The following is a 17,353-nucleotide window of genomic DNA, read 5'->3' as shown; positions in this document are numbered from 1 at the left end:
ATAGTATCATGTTATCTGCAAACAGTGACAGCTTTACTTCTTCTTTTCTGATTTGGATTCCTTTTATTTCTTTCTCGTCTCTGATTGCTGTTGCTAAAACTTCCGAAACTATGTTGAATAGTAGTGATGAGAGTGGACAACCTTGTCTTGTTCCTGATCTTAGTGGAAATGATTTCAGTTTTACACCATTCAGTTTTTCACCATTGAGAACGATGTTAGCTGTGCGTTTGTCATATATGGCCTTTATTATGTTCAGGTAAGTTCCCTCTATGCCTACTTTCTGGAGGGTTTTTATCATAAATGGGTGTTGAATTTTGTCAAAAGCTTTCTCTGCATCTATTGAGTTGATCATATGGTGTTTCCCCTTCAATTTGTTAATATGGTTTATCACATGATTGATTTGCGTATATTGGAGAATCCTTGCATTCCTGGTATAAACCCCACTTGATCATGTTGTATGATCCTTTTAATCTGCTGTTAGATTCTGTTTGCTAGCATTTTGTTGAGGATTTTTGCATCTATGTTCATCAGTGATATTGGCCTGTAGTTTTCTTTCTTTGTGACATCTTTGCCTGATTTTGGTATCAGGCAGATGGTGGCCTCGTAGAATGAGTTTGGGAGGGTTCCTCCCTCTGCTATATTTTGGAAGAGTTTGAGAAGGATAGGTGTTAGCTCTTCTCTAAATGTTTGATAGAATTCGCCTGTGAAGCCATCTGATCCTGGGCTTTTGTTTGTTGGAAGATTTTTAATCACAGTGTCAATTTCAGTTATTGGTCTGTTTATATTTTCTATTTTTTCCTGTTTCAGTCTCGGAAGGTTGTGCCTTTCTAAGAATTTGTCCATTTCTTCCAGGTTGTCCTTTTTATTGGCATATAGTTGCTTGTAGTAATCTCCCCTGATCTTTGTATTTCTGCAGTGTCAGTTGTTACTTCTCCTTTTTCATTTCTAATTTTGTTGATTTGAGTCTTCTCCCATTTTTCTTGATGAGTCTGGCTAATGGTTTATCAATTTTGTTTATCTTTTCAAAGAACCAGCTTTTAGTTTTATTGATCTTTGCTATTGTTTCCTTCTTTTCTTTTCATTTTTTTCTGATCTGATCATTATGATTTCTTTCCTTCTGCTAACTTTGGGGTTTTTTTATTCTACTTTCTCTAATTGCTTTAGGTGTAAGGTTAGGTTGTTTATTTGAGATGTTTCTTGTTTCCTGAGGTAAGATTATATTGCTATAAACTTCCCTCTTAGAACTGCTTTTGCTGCATCCCATAGGTTTTGGGTCGTTGTGTTTTCATTGTCATTTGTTTCTAGGTATTTTTTGATTTCCTCTTTGATTTCTTCAGTGATCTCTTGGTTATTTAGTAGTATACTGTTTAGCATCCATGTGTTTGTATTTTTTACACATTTTTTTCCTGTAATTGCTATCTAGTCTCATAGTGTTGTGGTCAGAAAAGATTCTTGATACGATTTCAATTTTCTTAAATTTACCAAGGCTTGATTTGTGACCCAAGATATGATCTATCCTGGAGAATGTTCCGTGAGCACTTGAGAAGAAAGTGTATTCTGTGTAGAGAATGGACTTGAGGACACGGGGAGGAGGAAGGGTAAGCTGGGACGAAGTGAGAGACTGGCATGGACTTATATATACTAACAAATGTAAAATAGATAGCTAGTGGGAAGCAGCTGCATAGCACAGGGAGATCAGGTCGGTGCTTTGTGAGCACAGGGGTGGGACAGGGAGGGTGGGAGGGAGACTCAAGGGGGAGGAGATATGAGGATATATGTATATGTACAGCTGATTCACTTTGTTATAAAGCAGAAACTAACACACCATTGTAAAGCAATTATACTCCAATAAAGATGTTAAAAAGAAAAAAGTAAAAGAAAGTGCATTCTTTTGTTTTTGGATGGAATGTCCTATTAATATCAGTTAAGTCCATTTTGTTTAATGTGTCATTTAAAGCTTGTGTTTCCTTATTTTCATTTGGGATGATCTGTCCATTGGTGAAAATGGAGTGTTAAAGTCCCCTACTATGATTGTGTTATTGTTGATTTCTGCTTTTATGGCTGTTAGCATTTGCCTTATGTATTGAGGTGCTCCTATGTTGGCTGCATAAATATTTACAATTGTTATATCTTCTTCTTGGATTGATCCCTTGATCATGATGTAGTGGCCTTTTTTGTCTCTTGTTATAGTCTTTATTTTAAAGTCTATATTGTCTGATATGAGAATTGCTACTCCAGCTTCTTTTGATTTCCACTTGCATGGAATATCTTTTTCTGTCCCTTCACTTTCAGTCTGAATGTGTCCCTAGGCCTGAAGTGGGTCTCTTTCATATGTACGGGTCTTGTTTTTGTATCCATTCATCCAGTCTATGTCTTGGTTGGAGCATTTAATCCATTTACATTTAAGGTAATTATTGATATGTATGTTCCTATTACCATTTTCTTAATTGTTTTGGGTTTGTTATTGTAGGTCTTTTCCTTCTCTTGGTTTCCTGCCTAGAGAAGTTCCTGTAGCATTTGTTGTAAAGCTGGTTTGGTAGTGCTGAATTCTCTTAGCTTTTGCTTGTCTGTAAAGGTTTTAATTTCTCTGTCAAATCTGAATGAGATGCTTGCAGGGTAGAATAATCTTGGTTGTTGGTTTTTCCCTTTCATCACTTTAAATATGTCCTGCCACTCCCTTCTGTCTTGCAGAGTTTCTGCTGAAAGATTAGCTGTTACCTTATGGGGATTCCTTTGTATGTTATTTGTTGTTTTCCCCTTGCTGCTTTTAACATTTTTTCTTTGTATTTAATTTTTGAAAGTTTGATTAATATGTATCTTGGCATGTTTCTTCTTGGATTTATCCTGTATGGGACTCTCTGTGCTACCTGGACTTGTTTAAGTATTTCCTTTCCCATATTAGGGAAGTTTTCAACTATAATCTCTTCAAATATTTTCTCAGTCCCTTTCTTTTTCTCTTCTTCTTCTGAGACCCCTATAATTCGAACGTTGGTGTGTTTAATGTTGTCCCAGAGGTCTCTGAGACTGTCCTCAATTCTTTTTTCTTTATTCTGCTCTTCAGTAGTTATTTCCACTATTTTATCTTCCAGGTCATTTATCCGTTCTTCTGCTTCAGTTATTCTGCTATTGATCCCTTCCAGAGAATTTTTAATTTCATTTATTGTGTTGTTCATCATTATTTGTTTGCTCTTTAGTTCTTCTAGACCCTTGTTAAATGTTTCTTGTATTTTCTCTATTCTATTTCCAAGATTTTGGATCATCTTTACTGTCATTAGTCTGAATTCTTTTTCAGGTAGACTGCCTATTTCCTCTTCATTTGTTCGGTCTGGTGGGTTTTTACCTTACTCTTTCATCTGCTATGTGTTTCTCTGTCTTCTCATTTTGTTTCACTTACTTCGTTTGGGGTCTCCTTTTCACAGGCTGCAGGTTCATAGTTCCCGTTGTTTTTGGTGTCTGTCCCCAGTGACTAAGGTTGGTTCAGTGGGTTGTGTAGGCTTCCTGGTGGAGGGGCTAGTCCTTGTGTTCTGGTGGATGAGGCTGGATCTTGTCTTTCTGGTGGGCAGGACCACATCCAGTGGTGTGTTTTGGGGTGTCTGTGACCTTATTATGATTTTAGGCATCCTCTCTGCTAATGGGTGGGGTTGTGTTCCTGTCTTGCTAGGTTGGCATAGGGTGTCCATCACTGTAGCTTGCTGGTCAATGAGTGGAGCTGGGTCTTAACGTTGAGATGGAGATATCTGGGAGAGCTTTCGCTGCTTGATACTACGTACAGCAGGGAGGTCACTGGTGGACCAGTATCCTGAACTCGGCTCTCCTACCTCAGAGGCACAGGCCTGATATCCGGCTGGAGCACCAAGACCCTGTCAGCCACACGGCTCAGAAGAAAAGGGAGAAGAAAAGAAAGAAATAAAAAAATAAAAAATAAAATTATTAAAATAAAAAATTTAAAAATTATTAAAAATTAAACAGTAATAAAAAAAGAAAATAAATAAAGAAGGAGCAACCAAACCGAAAACAAATCCACCAATGATAACAAGTGCTAAAAACTATACTTAAAAAAAAAAAAAGAACCGTAGGACAAATGGTAAAAGCAAAGCTATACAGACAAAATCACAGAAAGAAGCATACACATACACACTCACAAAAAGAGAAAAGGGAAAAAAATATATATATCTATATTAAGAAAAAAAAGGAAGAGAGCAACCAAATCAATAAAAAAAACTATCAGTGATAATAAACTCTAAATAGTAAACTAAGATAAACATAAAACCAGAAACAAATTAGTTGCAGAAAGCAAACCCCAAGTCTACAGTTGCTCCCAAAGTCCACTGCCTTGATTTTGGGATGATTCATTGTCTATTCAGGTATTCCAGTGATGCAGGGTACATCAAGTTGATTTTGGAGATTTAATCCACTGCTCCTGAAACTGCTGGAGAAATTTCTCTTTCTCTTCCTTCTTTGCACAACTCCTGGGGTTCAGCTTTGGATTCGGGCCCGCCTCTGCGTGTAGGTTGCCTGAGGGCATCTGTTCTTCACTCAGACAGGACGGGGTTCAAGGAGCAGCTGATTCGGGGGCTCGGCTCACTCAGGTCAGCGTGAGGGGTACAGATGCAGGGCGAGCCTGCGGCGGCAGAGGCCAGCAAGACATTGCAACAGCCTGAGGCTCACCATGTGTTCTCCCAGGGAAGTTGTCCCTGGATCATGGGACCCTGGCAGTGGTGGGCTGCACAGGCTCCCAGGAGGAGAGGTGTGGATAGTGACCTGTGCATGCACACAGGCTTCTTGGTGGCTCCAGTATTAGCCTTAGCGTGTCATGCCTGTCTCTGGGGTCCACGCTGATAGCTATGGCTTGCGCCCGTCTCTGGAGCTCGTTTAGGTGGTGCTCTGAATCCCCTCTTCTCGCGCACCCCGAAACAATGGTCTCTTGCCTCTTCGGCAGGTCCAGACTTTTTCCCAGACTCCCTCACGGCCAGCCGTGGCGCACTAACCCCCTGCAGGCTGTGTTCGCGCCGCCAACCCCAGTCCTCTCCCTGCGTTGTGACCGAAGCCCGAGCCTCAGCTCCCAGCCCCGCCCACCCCGGCGGCTGAGCAGACAAGCCTCCCGGGCTGGTGAGTGCCGGTCGGCACCCGTCTTCTGTGCGGGAATCTCTCCGCTTTGCCCTCCGCACCCCTGTTGCTGCACTCTCCTCCACGGCCCCGAAGCTTCCCCCCCCGCCACCCGCAGTCTCCGCCCGCGAAGGGGCTTGCTAGTGTGCGGGAACCTTTCCTCCTTCACAGCTCCCTCCCACTGTTGCAGGTACCGTCCCTATTCTTTTGTCTCTGTTTTTCCTTTTTTCTTTAGCCCTACCCAGGTACATGGGGAGTTTCTTGCCTTTTGGGAGGTCTGAGGTCTTCTGCCAGCATTCAGTAGGTGTTCTGTAGGAGTCGTTCCACATGTAGAAGTGTTTCTGATGTATTTGTGGGGAGGAAGGTGATCTCCATGTTTTACTCCTCTGCCATATTGAAGGTCTCTCCCCAGGTAGTATATTTTTAAGGTTTGGTTTTTCTGGCTGTTTGTTGCTACTGCATAGATCTCACATCTTTTTTTCTTTCTTTCTTACTTGCTAACTAGGACTTCTGGTAGAATGATGAATAGAAGTAGTGATTGTGGGCTGCCTTGCCTCATCCTGATTTTAAAGGGAATGCTTCTCATGTTTCACTGCTGAGAAAGAATTTTGCTGTATTTGATGCCCAGAATCAAGTCAAGAAAGTTTCTTTTTATTCCTAGTTTGTAAAGTTTTTATCAGGAATGAGTGTTGCATTTTATCAAATATTTTCCTCTATCGAGTTGATCATTTGGATTTTCTCTTCTAATCCTATAAGAGGAAGTGACATTTTAGATTTTATTATCAGTATATTCTTTTGGGAATGCCAACATCTCCCGAAAATTTCTTTTATTTCCTGTAGAAGATTAGATCTCTTCTGGGATTTTTCTTTTCCTCAGTCTTCAGAATAGTGTGTTCATCCTTTTCCCTTCTGCAGCACTTTTCCATATCTGTCATGTTGGGTTTCTTTCTCATCTTATAAACCAACTTTTATGCAGATTTGGTGATTTCAGCTGGAGTTACTGAATTGCCCTTGCTCCTCTCTCTGAGTGATGGCTCCAGTTTCTGACAGGCATCCACCTCTTTCCCTAAACTTTCCTGCATTGGCATCTCCCTACCACACTGCCTAATTTTCTAGGATAAACTTATTTTTAAACTGTGATAGTTAAACTTTCAAATAGTGTGCTCAATATGACTTCTATCAGCTATACCTCAGTAAAAATGTATATATTGCTTCTAAAGTTTAAGCCATGAGTCCAGTTGTTAATCTTAGGATTAAGTATAATAAATACACTACACAGCATCTAGAAAGTCTGGAAACATAAGAAGCAGTGCACAAATTATGCTTTTTTCAACTGAACTATTGGACTCATTGCTTTAGACCTAAAGGTACTTCACCAGAAAAAGTCTCTGAAGGTTGAAGAAAAACCTATTGAACATATTCTTTGAAACTGTTAACGTACTATTTTTAAATGAGTTTATCTTGACAATTCTCTGCGTCTACGAAGTTTGCTGCAAGGTTCGGCCTTTCTATAACGCTCTATACTTGGGGACTTCCCCTTTCGTAATGCACCAAGTTATTACCAAATTTCCCTCCAGTTTTTAACCATTTGTTTTCTATCATTCTCAGTATGTCTGAGTTGTATTAGTTTCCTTTTGCCATGTGACAAATTACCAGAAAGTTAGTTAGCAGCTTATTATAACCTCCATTTATTAGCTCACAGTTCTATAAGTCAGAAGACTAGCAAGGCTTACCTGCGTTCTCTGACACAGCTTTTCAGGGTCTCAAAAACTGGGATCAAGGTGTCAGCTGGCTGAGTTCTCATCTGGAGTTTCTGGAGAAGAATCCTCCTCCAAGCTCATCCTGATGTTGGCAGAATTCACTTCCTTGCAGTTGTAGGGCTGAAGTCCCATGTCATTGCTGTCTAACAGCTGTGGGCCAGGCTCATCCCCTAGAGAGCATCCTCATTCCTTTCCATGCAGCCCCCCTCCATCTTCAGACGGGGAATTTCTTGCAGGTCAATCCCCCTTACACTTGGAATCTCTGCCATTACCATCTCTGACCTGTAGACACAAATTTAAAGGGCTCACATGACTAGGCCAGGCTCACCTGAATAATCTTCCCTTTGACTAACTCACAGTTAACTGATTAGTAGCCTTAATTACATCTGCAAGATTCCTTTTGCCACATAAGATAAAATAATCACAGGAGTAATACCTCATCCTTCTCACAGCTTCCACCCACACTAAAAGGGAGACTATACAAGGGTGCAGGTCATTGAGAGTCATCCTAGGATTCTGCCCACCACACTAGTTATTTTAAAAAACTGAAGAGTATGGGCACATAAGGGAACAGTTCTCTACTTCAAAGAACTGCTCCTAAGGGTCAGCTACCCAGTGTCTGGGTGCTGTCTGACCTGGGCCCGAGTCACTGGACAGGTAGTGTTTTTCTGTATTCTGTCACTCAGCGAGCCTCTGGTTTATGAAATCAGGCTGAGAATGCCCAAGACCTGAGTCTGCATTAGTTGTTCTCAGTCTAGCTCTATCTGCCTTATATTTAGTAGTGATTGATTGGAATCTGATGTGAGGTTATTTTTCAGATTCAGTTTTCTATGTTACTGAGAGTTTTCATATTTTTCTCTGTATTTAATGAGAAGGTGGAATCAAGTATATATATTTTTGGGGGGGGGGATCAAGTATATTGAAGATGGCTAGCCAACTGTCGTATTGAAGCCTTTCTGATTTTTGCATGTTGAGCATGTTATCACTTGTGTTTTTATATGATTATCATCTGTTATTCATCATGGCAGTTCTTTATTTTGATCTGAATCGGATGCAGAGCTGCAGCATCTCATACATTTTAATGTGTGTCTGGATTCCTAGTCCAGAGTCCAGGCCTTCTGTGCTTGCCCCCTTCTCCCTCCATGCCTCGCCCCACCTCTCCATCTATATATCCCTCCAAGTCCAAAATCCAAACCTCACACTCACATGATAGTGCCTATTAGGATCAATTTCCATTCGTTCACTTCCTGACAGTACATAATTTTGAGCCTATTGTGCCTATAAAGGAATACAAGAAACACCGTAAGGTTATATTGTATTTATTATCATCTGTTTTAGTTTAGTTTGGGGAAGTGATTAAATAGAATCCACAGTACAGCGTGGTGACACGAGCTAATAATACTGTATGGCATATTTGAAAGTTGCTAAGAGGGGAGATCTTAAAAATGCTCATCACCAGAGAAAAATGCTGTAACTGTGGTGATAGGACGTTAATTCAACTTACTGTGATGATCAGTTCACAATATATACATAAGTCTAATCACTAAGTTGTATACCGTAAAACTAATACATTGTTATAGGTCAGCTATAGTTCCATAAAATTATATAATATCTCCACTGGTGAAAAATAAATCAGCTTGAGCCCAACTATAGAACTTTAAAGACAGGATTCATCCACAGTGTTCTATCTCTGGGAACGTGCATGTCTCTTTTTAAAGGAGCTCTGTTCTGTGTGGCTGAACCTTTAAACAAAATACTATCTCTGACAAGCTGACCAATAATGAATGTGAATTTGTCCAAAGTTTAGGATAAGATGATTAAAAATGATCCAGAAAAAAAAAAAAAAGATCCAGATTCAACACTCAAAAAAAAAAATCCACATAGAGAGAGTAGGCAGAGTCACTGCTCAGCCTTGACTTTTCCACTTTCCTGATGAGGGACGGCTCTTGCATAAGTATTTTCATAGGTACCTACATTTTAAAGAAAAATAAGAGTTTTCTCATTTTTAAAAAGGCAGCCTTGCTGTTAGAATATAATGTCAAGAAGAGCTGTGGATAATATTCAAAGATGTATATGGGCTCAAATAGGGTTAAGGTATAGCTGGCTGTTAGTCTGTGAAGCATTTGTTTCTTGGCTGTTAACAAGTGTGTGTTCTTAGATCTGCACTGAGAATCACAGATATGGGCCTAGCCTCGGGAGAGGAAAGCAAGTTCACTGTCTGTTTATACATTTGCCAATCATCCTTTTAATCTCTGTTGAATTATCTCCTTAAGCTCCTAGGAGCTTTTTATGTCATCTTTCGAGAAACAGTAAATCACTTTATTAGGTTTTTAAAAGAACATTCATAATGGCATTTCCATAAGCCATTTTGTAAATTAATGCGGTTTCCTTTCTGTTTTACCTGTTTGCAAGAAGCTATTTTACATTTCTGCTGTAGTTCAGAAGAGCACAGTTATTTCCTAATTTAATTTGCAGCCTGGTATGTAGAATGAATGCCTTTGACTCATTTAAATTATTATATACACTAAAGCAGCATTTCTTACCGAGATTCATGATTGTTTGTTTGCTTTTTGTCACCCAGCATTGGGATCCCGACACAGGCCAGACCTGGTGCCTAGCACTCCATCGCTGTTTGAAGCTGCTTCCTTGGCGACCACAATTTCATCTTCTTCCTTGTACGTCAATGAACATTATCCACACGACAGGACCACGCTTTATTCAAGCAGGTAATATTTAGTGCAATCAAACTACCAGTCGGCTATTACCACACTAACATCACAGCTAGTCAGTATCTCTGAATGAGAACACGTCATCACTAACAACCAGGATGGGACCGTCTCCTGCCCTGTAAGAGAAAGAGAGAAAATGCTGGATATTTACTGTGACAGCAGGGAAAACCCTCCTGATTTTTCTGTACGGTTAATCATTATGTCCTGTAGAAACTATGTACTTTGTGGAAGAAGATGAATCTTTCATCATTTTTATTTTAATAATCGTATGAGTGGATTTTTTAAGCAAGCACTCCTGGTTAATGTTTACACAAATAGCTACAAAGTATCTGAATATTTTCTTTCCGTATGAGTGACCTTAGTAACTACTGACAGATAGAATAACAGCCCCCGCAGATTGTGCACAGCCTAATCCCTGGTATCTGTGACGCTGTTACCTTATAGAGCAAAAGGGGCTTTTTTTAAAAAATTTTTTTAACATCTTTATTGAAGTATAATTGCTTTGCAATGTTGTGTTAGTTTCTGCTGCATATCAAAGTGAATCAGCTATACGTATACATATATCCCCATATCCCCTCCCTCTCGTGCCTCCCTCCCTCCCACCCTCCCTATCCCATCCCTCTAGGTGGTCACAAAGCACCGAGCTGATCTCCCTGTGCTATGTGGCTGCTTCCCACTAGCTATCTGTTTTACATTTGGTAGTGTATATATGTCCATGCCACTCTCTCACTTTGTCCCAGCTTACCCTTCCCCCTCCCTGTGTCCTCAAGTCCATTCTCTACATCTGCGTCTTTATTCCTGTCCTGCTCCTGGGTTCTTCAGAACCATATTTTTTTTTTTTTTTAGATTCCATATATATGTGTTAGCATACGGTATTTGTTTTTCTCTTTCTGACTTACTTCACTCTGTATGACAGACTCTAGGTCCATCCACCTCACTACAAATAACTCAGTTGCGTTTCTTTTTGTGGCTGAGTAATATTCCATTGTATATATGTGCCACATCTTCTTTATCCATTCATTTGTCGATGGACACTTAGGTTGCTTCCATGTCCTGGCTATTGTAAATAGAGCTGCAATGAACATTGTGGTACATGACTCTTTTTGAATTATGGTTTTCTCAGGGTATATGCCCAGTAGTGGGATTGCTGGGTCATATGGTAGTTCTGTTTTTAGCTTTTTAAGGCAACTCCATACTGTTCTCCATAGTGGCTGTATCAATTTCCATTCCCACCAACAGTGCAAGAGGGTTCCCTTTTCTGCACACCCTCTCCAGCATTTACTCTTTATAGATTTTCTGATGATGGCCATTCTGACTGGTGTGAGGTGATACCTCATTGTAGTTTTGATTTGCATTTCTCTAATGATTAGTGATGTTGAGCATCCTTTCATGTGTTTGTTGGCAATCTGTATATCTTCTTTGGAGAAATGTCTATTTAGGTCTTCTGCCCATTTTTGGATTGGGTTGTTTGTTTTTTTGTTATTGAGCTGCATGAGTTGCTTATAAATTTTGGAGATTAATCCTTTGTCAGTTGCTTCATTGGCAACTATTTTCTCCCATTCTGAGGGTTGTCTTTTTGTCTTGTTTATGGTTTCCTTTGCTGTGCAAAAGCTTTTAAGTTTCATTAGGTCCCATTTGTTTATTTTTGTTTTTATTTCCATTTCTCTAGGAAGTGGGTCAAAAAGGATCTTGCTGTGATTTATGTCACAGTGTGTTCTGCCTATGTTTTCCTCTAATAGTTTTATAGTGTCTGGCATTACACTTAGGTCTTTAATCCATTTTGAGTTTATTTTCGTGTATGGTGTTAGGGAGTGATCTAATTTCATTCTTTTACATGTAGCTGTCCAGTTTTCCCAGTACCACTTATTGAAGAGGCTGTCGCAAAAGGGGCTTTGCCATTATGACTGAGTTAAAGGTCTGGAGATGGGAGGAGTATCCTGAATTATGCAGATAGGCCCAATGTAATCACAGGGTCCTTGTCAGAGGAAGTCAGGAAGATTAGAGTCAGAGAAGGAGATGTGATGGCAGAAGCAGAGGTCAGAGAGAGAAAAGATTTGAAGATGCTACACTGTTGGCTTTGAAGGTGGAGGGCGAGGCATGAGTCAAGGAATGCAGGCAGAGTCTAAATGCCAAAACAGGCAAGGAAACAGATTCTCCCTTAGAGCATCCACAAAGGAACACAGTTCTTCCAACCTCTTGAATATAGGACTCCTAACTGCCAGAGCTATAAAATAATAAATTGGTCTTATTTTAAGACATTAAGCTTATGACAATTTGTCACAGCAGCAATAGGAAACTAATACAGGGACTCTCAAACATTTAAAGTGAATTTGAATATTGGGGAGGGGTACTGAAGTTTCTTAGATAGAAAGTTAATTTGTTATTATTATTTTTTTAACAAAATATTCTCAAACATTGGTTCTCGTAGTAGAAAGTACCTCTACAAAGAGGTCACAACGTTGTGGGATTAGCTATTTTTTCTGTTTATATATGTACTTTCGTAACTAGCTTCAATTACAGGTCAGGGATAACTATGTATACGTTGTCAAAAATTATCTGTTAAATGTTGAACTGGTTCTTGTCATAATTCAGCTCTCAAGAATCAAGATCAAATTTGTGCAGGTGAAATGTTTTTTATACTGTAAGTCATTTCCCCCTCCACCCTAGCAAGTTGGTTCACTTCCAGAAAGAGGACTCAATATGGGAGATTCATTTTTAATGTGTACATATTTATAAATTCTAGCTTGGTCTTTTGGCAAGTTAAGTTTTGGTAGTTGGAGGTTCTAGAAATTCTCTCTTTGTTGCTGTTCCCTTCTCTCTTGGCTAGATACAGGTTAGGTGGTAGCAGGTGAGACAGCCCATCTAGGTCTAGAGAAAAGGAGAAAATGACAAGGTGAATCACAAATCTTGGCTGGGCTTCTGTTTGGATAGCTCTGCTGTAGGACCAACAAATAAGGCTCCATTGTAAATTATTCAACTCCCCTGAACTGTAAAAGTAATTTGGTTAGCTTCCTCAAATTAGAAGAATTTAACGTGACTTATACCTAAAACGAATGTGTACCTTGAATGTTCAAGTTTGTTATGTAAATTTGTCAAGCAACGGTTTTTCCTATCTGTACGGTACAGCTGAAGGCGGTTGTTTTGCTCTCAAATATAAATAGCAGCTCGAAAGATGGCTGGAAAGTTGCAGGAAATGCTTTGCAAGGTCAAAAACAATTCTCATGTGAAGCTGCGGTGGTTTCTTACCATTTGCTACTGTTCTCATTATCAGGGCAGATAGTTGGATATATAATAAATTATTTACTAGAATTTTCAGCACAAAAATAAAAGGGTTTTGTTTGTTTGTTTTTGGTGGCAGTGGTTTTGACTAAGTATTCAGTCTCTTGGCCAGAGGTATTCAACTCTTGGGTATTCATAAGTTTCCTTCAGGATCTGAATCAGAGTTCCTTCTGACTCCCAATCCTTTCTGGCCAGCTTGGGAGCAAGCTACCTCTGCATGCTCCAGGGCTGTGGTATAACTCTTGGTACTTTTATTTATGCTGACAGTGGTTAACATGTATATTTAGATGGGAAAAGCATCAGTGTTATCTATGATGTTTCTGCCCCCCCCTTTTTTTTTTTGAAGAGAATTGTTTGAAATAAATCTTCTGTGGCATTGTATCTCCAAATTGCGATTTGATATCTTATATTTAGCTATCCATCCGGGTTCAGTTGCAAAAACAAGAAACCACTCTATCTTAAGCAGAAAGGGATCTGTTACAGGGAATTCACAAAGTCTTTAAAAAGGCTTGGGAAGTGGGCTCTGGGCTGAACATCAGAAAACCACGCCAGCTACACACCACTGAGCTGGCCCACCAGCAGCCTTTGTCACAATCAAGTGGGTGTTCTTCCAAAGGAATGCAAGCCAAAGAAAAGCATGTTGTGAACCTAGAATTTTTTTTTTCTAGAGTGCTATACAATTTATTTATTTATTTATTTACTTATTTATTATGTTGTCTAGTTTACATATGTTAGTGTATATATATGTGAATCCCAATCTCCCAGTTCATCCACCACCACCCCCCGCCCTCTTTCCCCCCTTGGTGTCCATACATTTTTTCTCAACATCTGTGTCTCTATTTCTGCCTTGCAAACCAGTTCATCTGTACCATTTCTCTAGATTCCACATATATGCATTAATATATGATATTTGTTTTTCTCTTTCTGACTTACTTCACTCCGTATGACAGTCTTTAGGTCCATCTACGTCTCTACAAATGACCCAGTTTCGTTCCTTTCTATGGCTGAGTAATATTCCATTGTATATATGTACCACTTCTTCTTTATCCATTCATCTGTCGATGGGCATTTAGGTTGCTTCCATGACCTGGCTATTGTAAATAGTGCTGCAGTGAACATTGGGGTGCATGTGTCTTTTTGAACTATGGTTTTCTCTGGGAATATGCCCAGTAGTGGGATTGCTGGGTCATATGGTAATTCTATTTTTAGTTTTTTAAGGACCCTCCATACTGGCTGTATCAATTTACATTCCCACCAACAGTGCAAGAGGGTTCCCTTTTCTCCACACCCTCTCCAGCATTTGTTGTTTGTAGATTTTCTGATGATGCCCATTCTAACTGGTGTGAGGTAATACCTTATTGTAGTTTTGATTTGCATTTCTCTAATAATTAGTGATGTTGAGCAGCTTTTCATGTGCCTCTTGGCCATCTGTATGTCTTCTTCGGATAAATGTCTATTTAGATCTTCTACCCATTTTTTAATTGGGTTGTTTGTTTTTTTAATATTGAGCTGCATGACCTGTTTATATATTTTGGAGAGTAATTCTTGGTCCATTGATTCATTTGCAAATATTTTCACCCATTCTGAGGGTTGTCTTTTTGTCCTGTTTATGGTTTCCTTTGCTGTGCAAAATCTTTTAAGTTTCATTAAGTCCCATATGTTTTGGGTTTTTTTCCATTACTCTAGGAGGTGGGTAGAAAAGATCTTGCTGTGATTTATGTCAAAGAGTGTTCTTCCTGTGTTTTCCTCTAAGAGTTTTATAGTGCCTGGTCTTACATTTACATCTTTAATCCATATTGTGTTTATTTTTGTGTATGGTGTTAGGGAATGTTGTGATTTCATTCTTTTACATGTAGCTGTCCAGTTTTCCCAGCACCACTTATTGAAGAGACTGTTGTTTCTCCATTTTATTTCCTTGCCTCCTTTGTCATATATTAGTTGACCATAGATGTGTGGGTTTATCTCTGGGCTTTCTATCCTGTTCCATTGATCTATATTTGTTTTTGTGCCAGTACCATATTGTCTTGATTACCGTAGCTTTGTAGTATAATCTGAAGTCAGGGAGTCTGATTCTTCCAGCTCCGTTTTTTTCCCTCAAGATTGCTTTGGTTATTCGGGGTCTTTTGTGTCTCCATACAAATTTTAAGATTTTTTGTTCTACTTCTGTAAAAAATGCCACTGGTAATTTGATAGGGATTGCGTTGAATCTGTAGATTGCTTTGGGAGGTATAGTCATTTTCACAATATTGATTCTTCCAATCCAAGAACATGGTGTATCTCTCCATCTATTTGTGTCATGTTTGATTTCTTTCATCATCAGACAGGTCTTTTGTCTCCTTAGGTAGGTTTATTTATAGGTATTTTATTCTTTTTGTTGCCATGGTGAATTGGATTGTTTCCTTAATCTCTCATTCTGATCTTTCATTGTTAGTGTATAGGAATGCAAGAGATTTCTGTGCATTAATTTTGTACCTTGCAACTTTATCAAATTCATTGATTAGCTCTAGTAGTTTTCTTGTGGCATCTTTAGGATTATCTATGCATAGTATCATGTCATCTGCGAACAGTGACAATTTTACTTCTTCTTTTCCAATTTGTATTTCTTTTTCTTCTCTGATTGCCACGGCTAGGACTTCCAAAACTATGTTGAATAATAGTGGCGAGAGTGGACATCCTTGTCTTGTTCCTGATCTAAGAGGAAATGCTTTCAGTTTTTCACCATTGAGAATGATGTTAGCTGTGGGTTTGTCATATATGGCCTTTAATATATTGAGGTGCGTTCCCTCTATGCCCATTTTCTGGAGAGTGTTTATCATAAATCAGTGTTGAATTTTGTCAGAAGCTTTTTCTGTATCTATTTAGACGATCATATGGTTTTCATTCTTCAATGTTAATATGGTGTATCACATTGATTGATTGCATATATTGAGAATCCATGCATCCCTGGGATAAGTCCCACTTGATCATGGTGTATGATCCTTTTCATGTATTGTTGGATTCTGTTTGCTAGTATTTTGTTGAGGATTTTTGCATGTATATTCATCAGTGATATTGGTATGTAATTTTCTTTTTTTTTTTTTTTTGTGGTACGCGGGCCTCTCACTGTTGTGGCCTCTCCCACTGCAGAGCACAGGCTCCGGACACACAGGCTCAACGGCCATGGCTCACAGGCCCAGCCGCTCTGCGGCATGTGGGATCTTCCCAGATCGGGGCACGAACCCATGTCCCCTGTATCGGCAGGCAGACTCTCAACCACTGTGCCATCAGGGAAGCCCTAATTTTCTTTTTTTGTAGTATCTTTGTCTGGTTTTGGTGTCAGGGTGATGGTGGCCTTGAGAATGAGGTTGAGAGTGTTCCTTACTCTGCAGTTTTTGGAAGAGTTTGAGAAGGATGGGTGTTAGCTCTTCTCTAAATGTTTGATAGACTTCACCTGTGAAGCCATCTGGTCCTGGACTTTTGTGTGTTGGAAGATTTTTTATCACAGTTTCAGTTTCATTACTTGTGATTGGTCTGTTCATATTTTCTATTTCTTCCTGGTTCAGTCTTGGAAGGTTATACCTTTCTAAGAATTTGTCCGTTTCTTCCAGGTTGTCCATTTTATTGGTATAGAGTTGCTTGTAGTAGTCTCTTAGGATGCTTTCTATTTCTGCATTGTCCATTGTAACTTGTCATTTTTCATTTCTAATTTTATTGATTTGAGTCTTCTTCCTCTTTTTCTTGATGAGTCTGGCTAAAGGTTTATCAATTTTGTTTATCTTCTCAAAGAACCAGCTTTTAGTTTTATTGGTCTTTGCTATTGTTTTGTTTCTATTTCATTTATTTCTGCTCTGATCTTTATCATTTCTTTCCTTCTACTAACTTTGGGTTTTGTTTGTACTTCTTATTGTAGTTCCTTTAGGTGTAAGGTTAGATTGTTTATTTGAGATTTTTCTTGTTTCTTGAGGTAGGCTTGTATAGCTATAAACTTCCCTCTTAGAACTGCTTTTGCTGCATCCTATAGGTTTTGGATCGTTGTGTTTTCATTGTCATTTGTCTCTAGGTATTTTTAATTTCCTCTTTGATGTCTTCAGTGATCTCTTGGTTATTTAATAACTTATTGTTTAGCCTCCATGTGTTTGTGTTTTGTATGTTTTTTTCCCTGTAATTGATTTCTAATCTCATAGTGTTTTGGTCAGAAAAGATGCTTGATATGATTTCAATTTTCCTAAATTTACCAAGGCTTGATTTGTGACCCAAGATGTGATCTATCCTGGAGAATGTTCCGTGCACACTTGAGAAGAAAGTGTAATCTGCTGTTTTGGGATGGAATGTCCTATAAATATCAATTAAATCTATCTGGTCTATTGTGTCATTTAAAGCTTGTGTTTCCATATTAATTTTCTGTTTGGATGATCTGTCCATTGGTGTAAGTGAGGTGTTAAAGTCCCCCACTATTATTGTGTTACTCTCGATTTCTTGTTTTATAGTTGCTAGCAGTTG

The 17,353-nt window shown here is 39.0% G+C and overlaps 1 protein-coding gene across 5 annotated transcripts in view; it reads left to right on the top strand.

Annotated features, from left to right (window-relative positions):
* PIP5K1B (phosphatidylinositol-4-phosphate 5-kinase type 1 beta) overlaps positions 1–17,353 on the top strand; it is a 328,734-nt gene that overhangs the window by 242,230 nt on the left and 69,151 nt on the right. For all 5 annotated transcript variants that reach the window (XR_009564323.2, XR_009564324.2, XR_011377538.1 and 2 more), the window contains one exon: positions 9,448–9,592. Coding sequence is in view for 2 of the 5 variants with exons in the window: in XM_030877052.3 (XP_030732912.1) it covers positions 9,448–9,592 (145 nt within the window). In the remaining 3 variants the exon portion in view is untranslated. The remainder of the gene's footprint in view (positions 1–9,447; positions 9,593–17,353) is intronic.

This window comes from Globicephala melas, chromosome 6 (assembly GCF_963455315.2).
Source record: "Globicephala melas chromosome 6, mGloMel1.2, whole genome shotgun sequence".
Classification (NCBI taxonomy): Eukaryota; Metazoa; Chordata; class Mammalia; order Artiodactyla; family Delphinidae; genus Globicephala; species Globicephala melas.
Note: the sequence above shows the minus strand (reverse complement) of the source record. Positions and strands in the feature narration are given on the sequence as shown.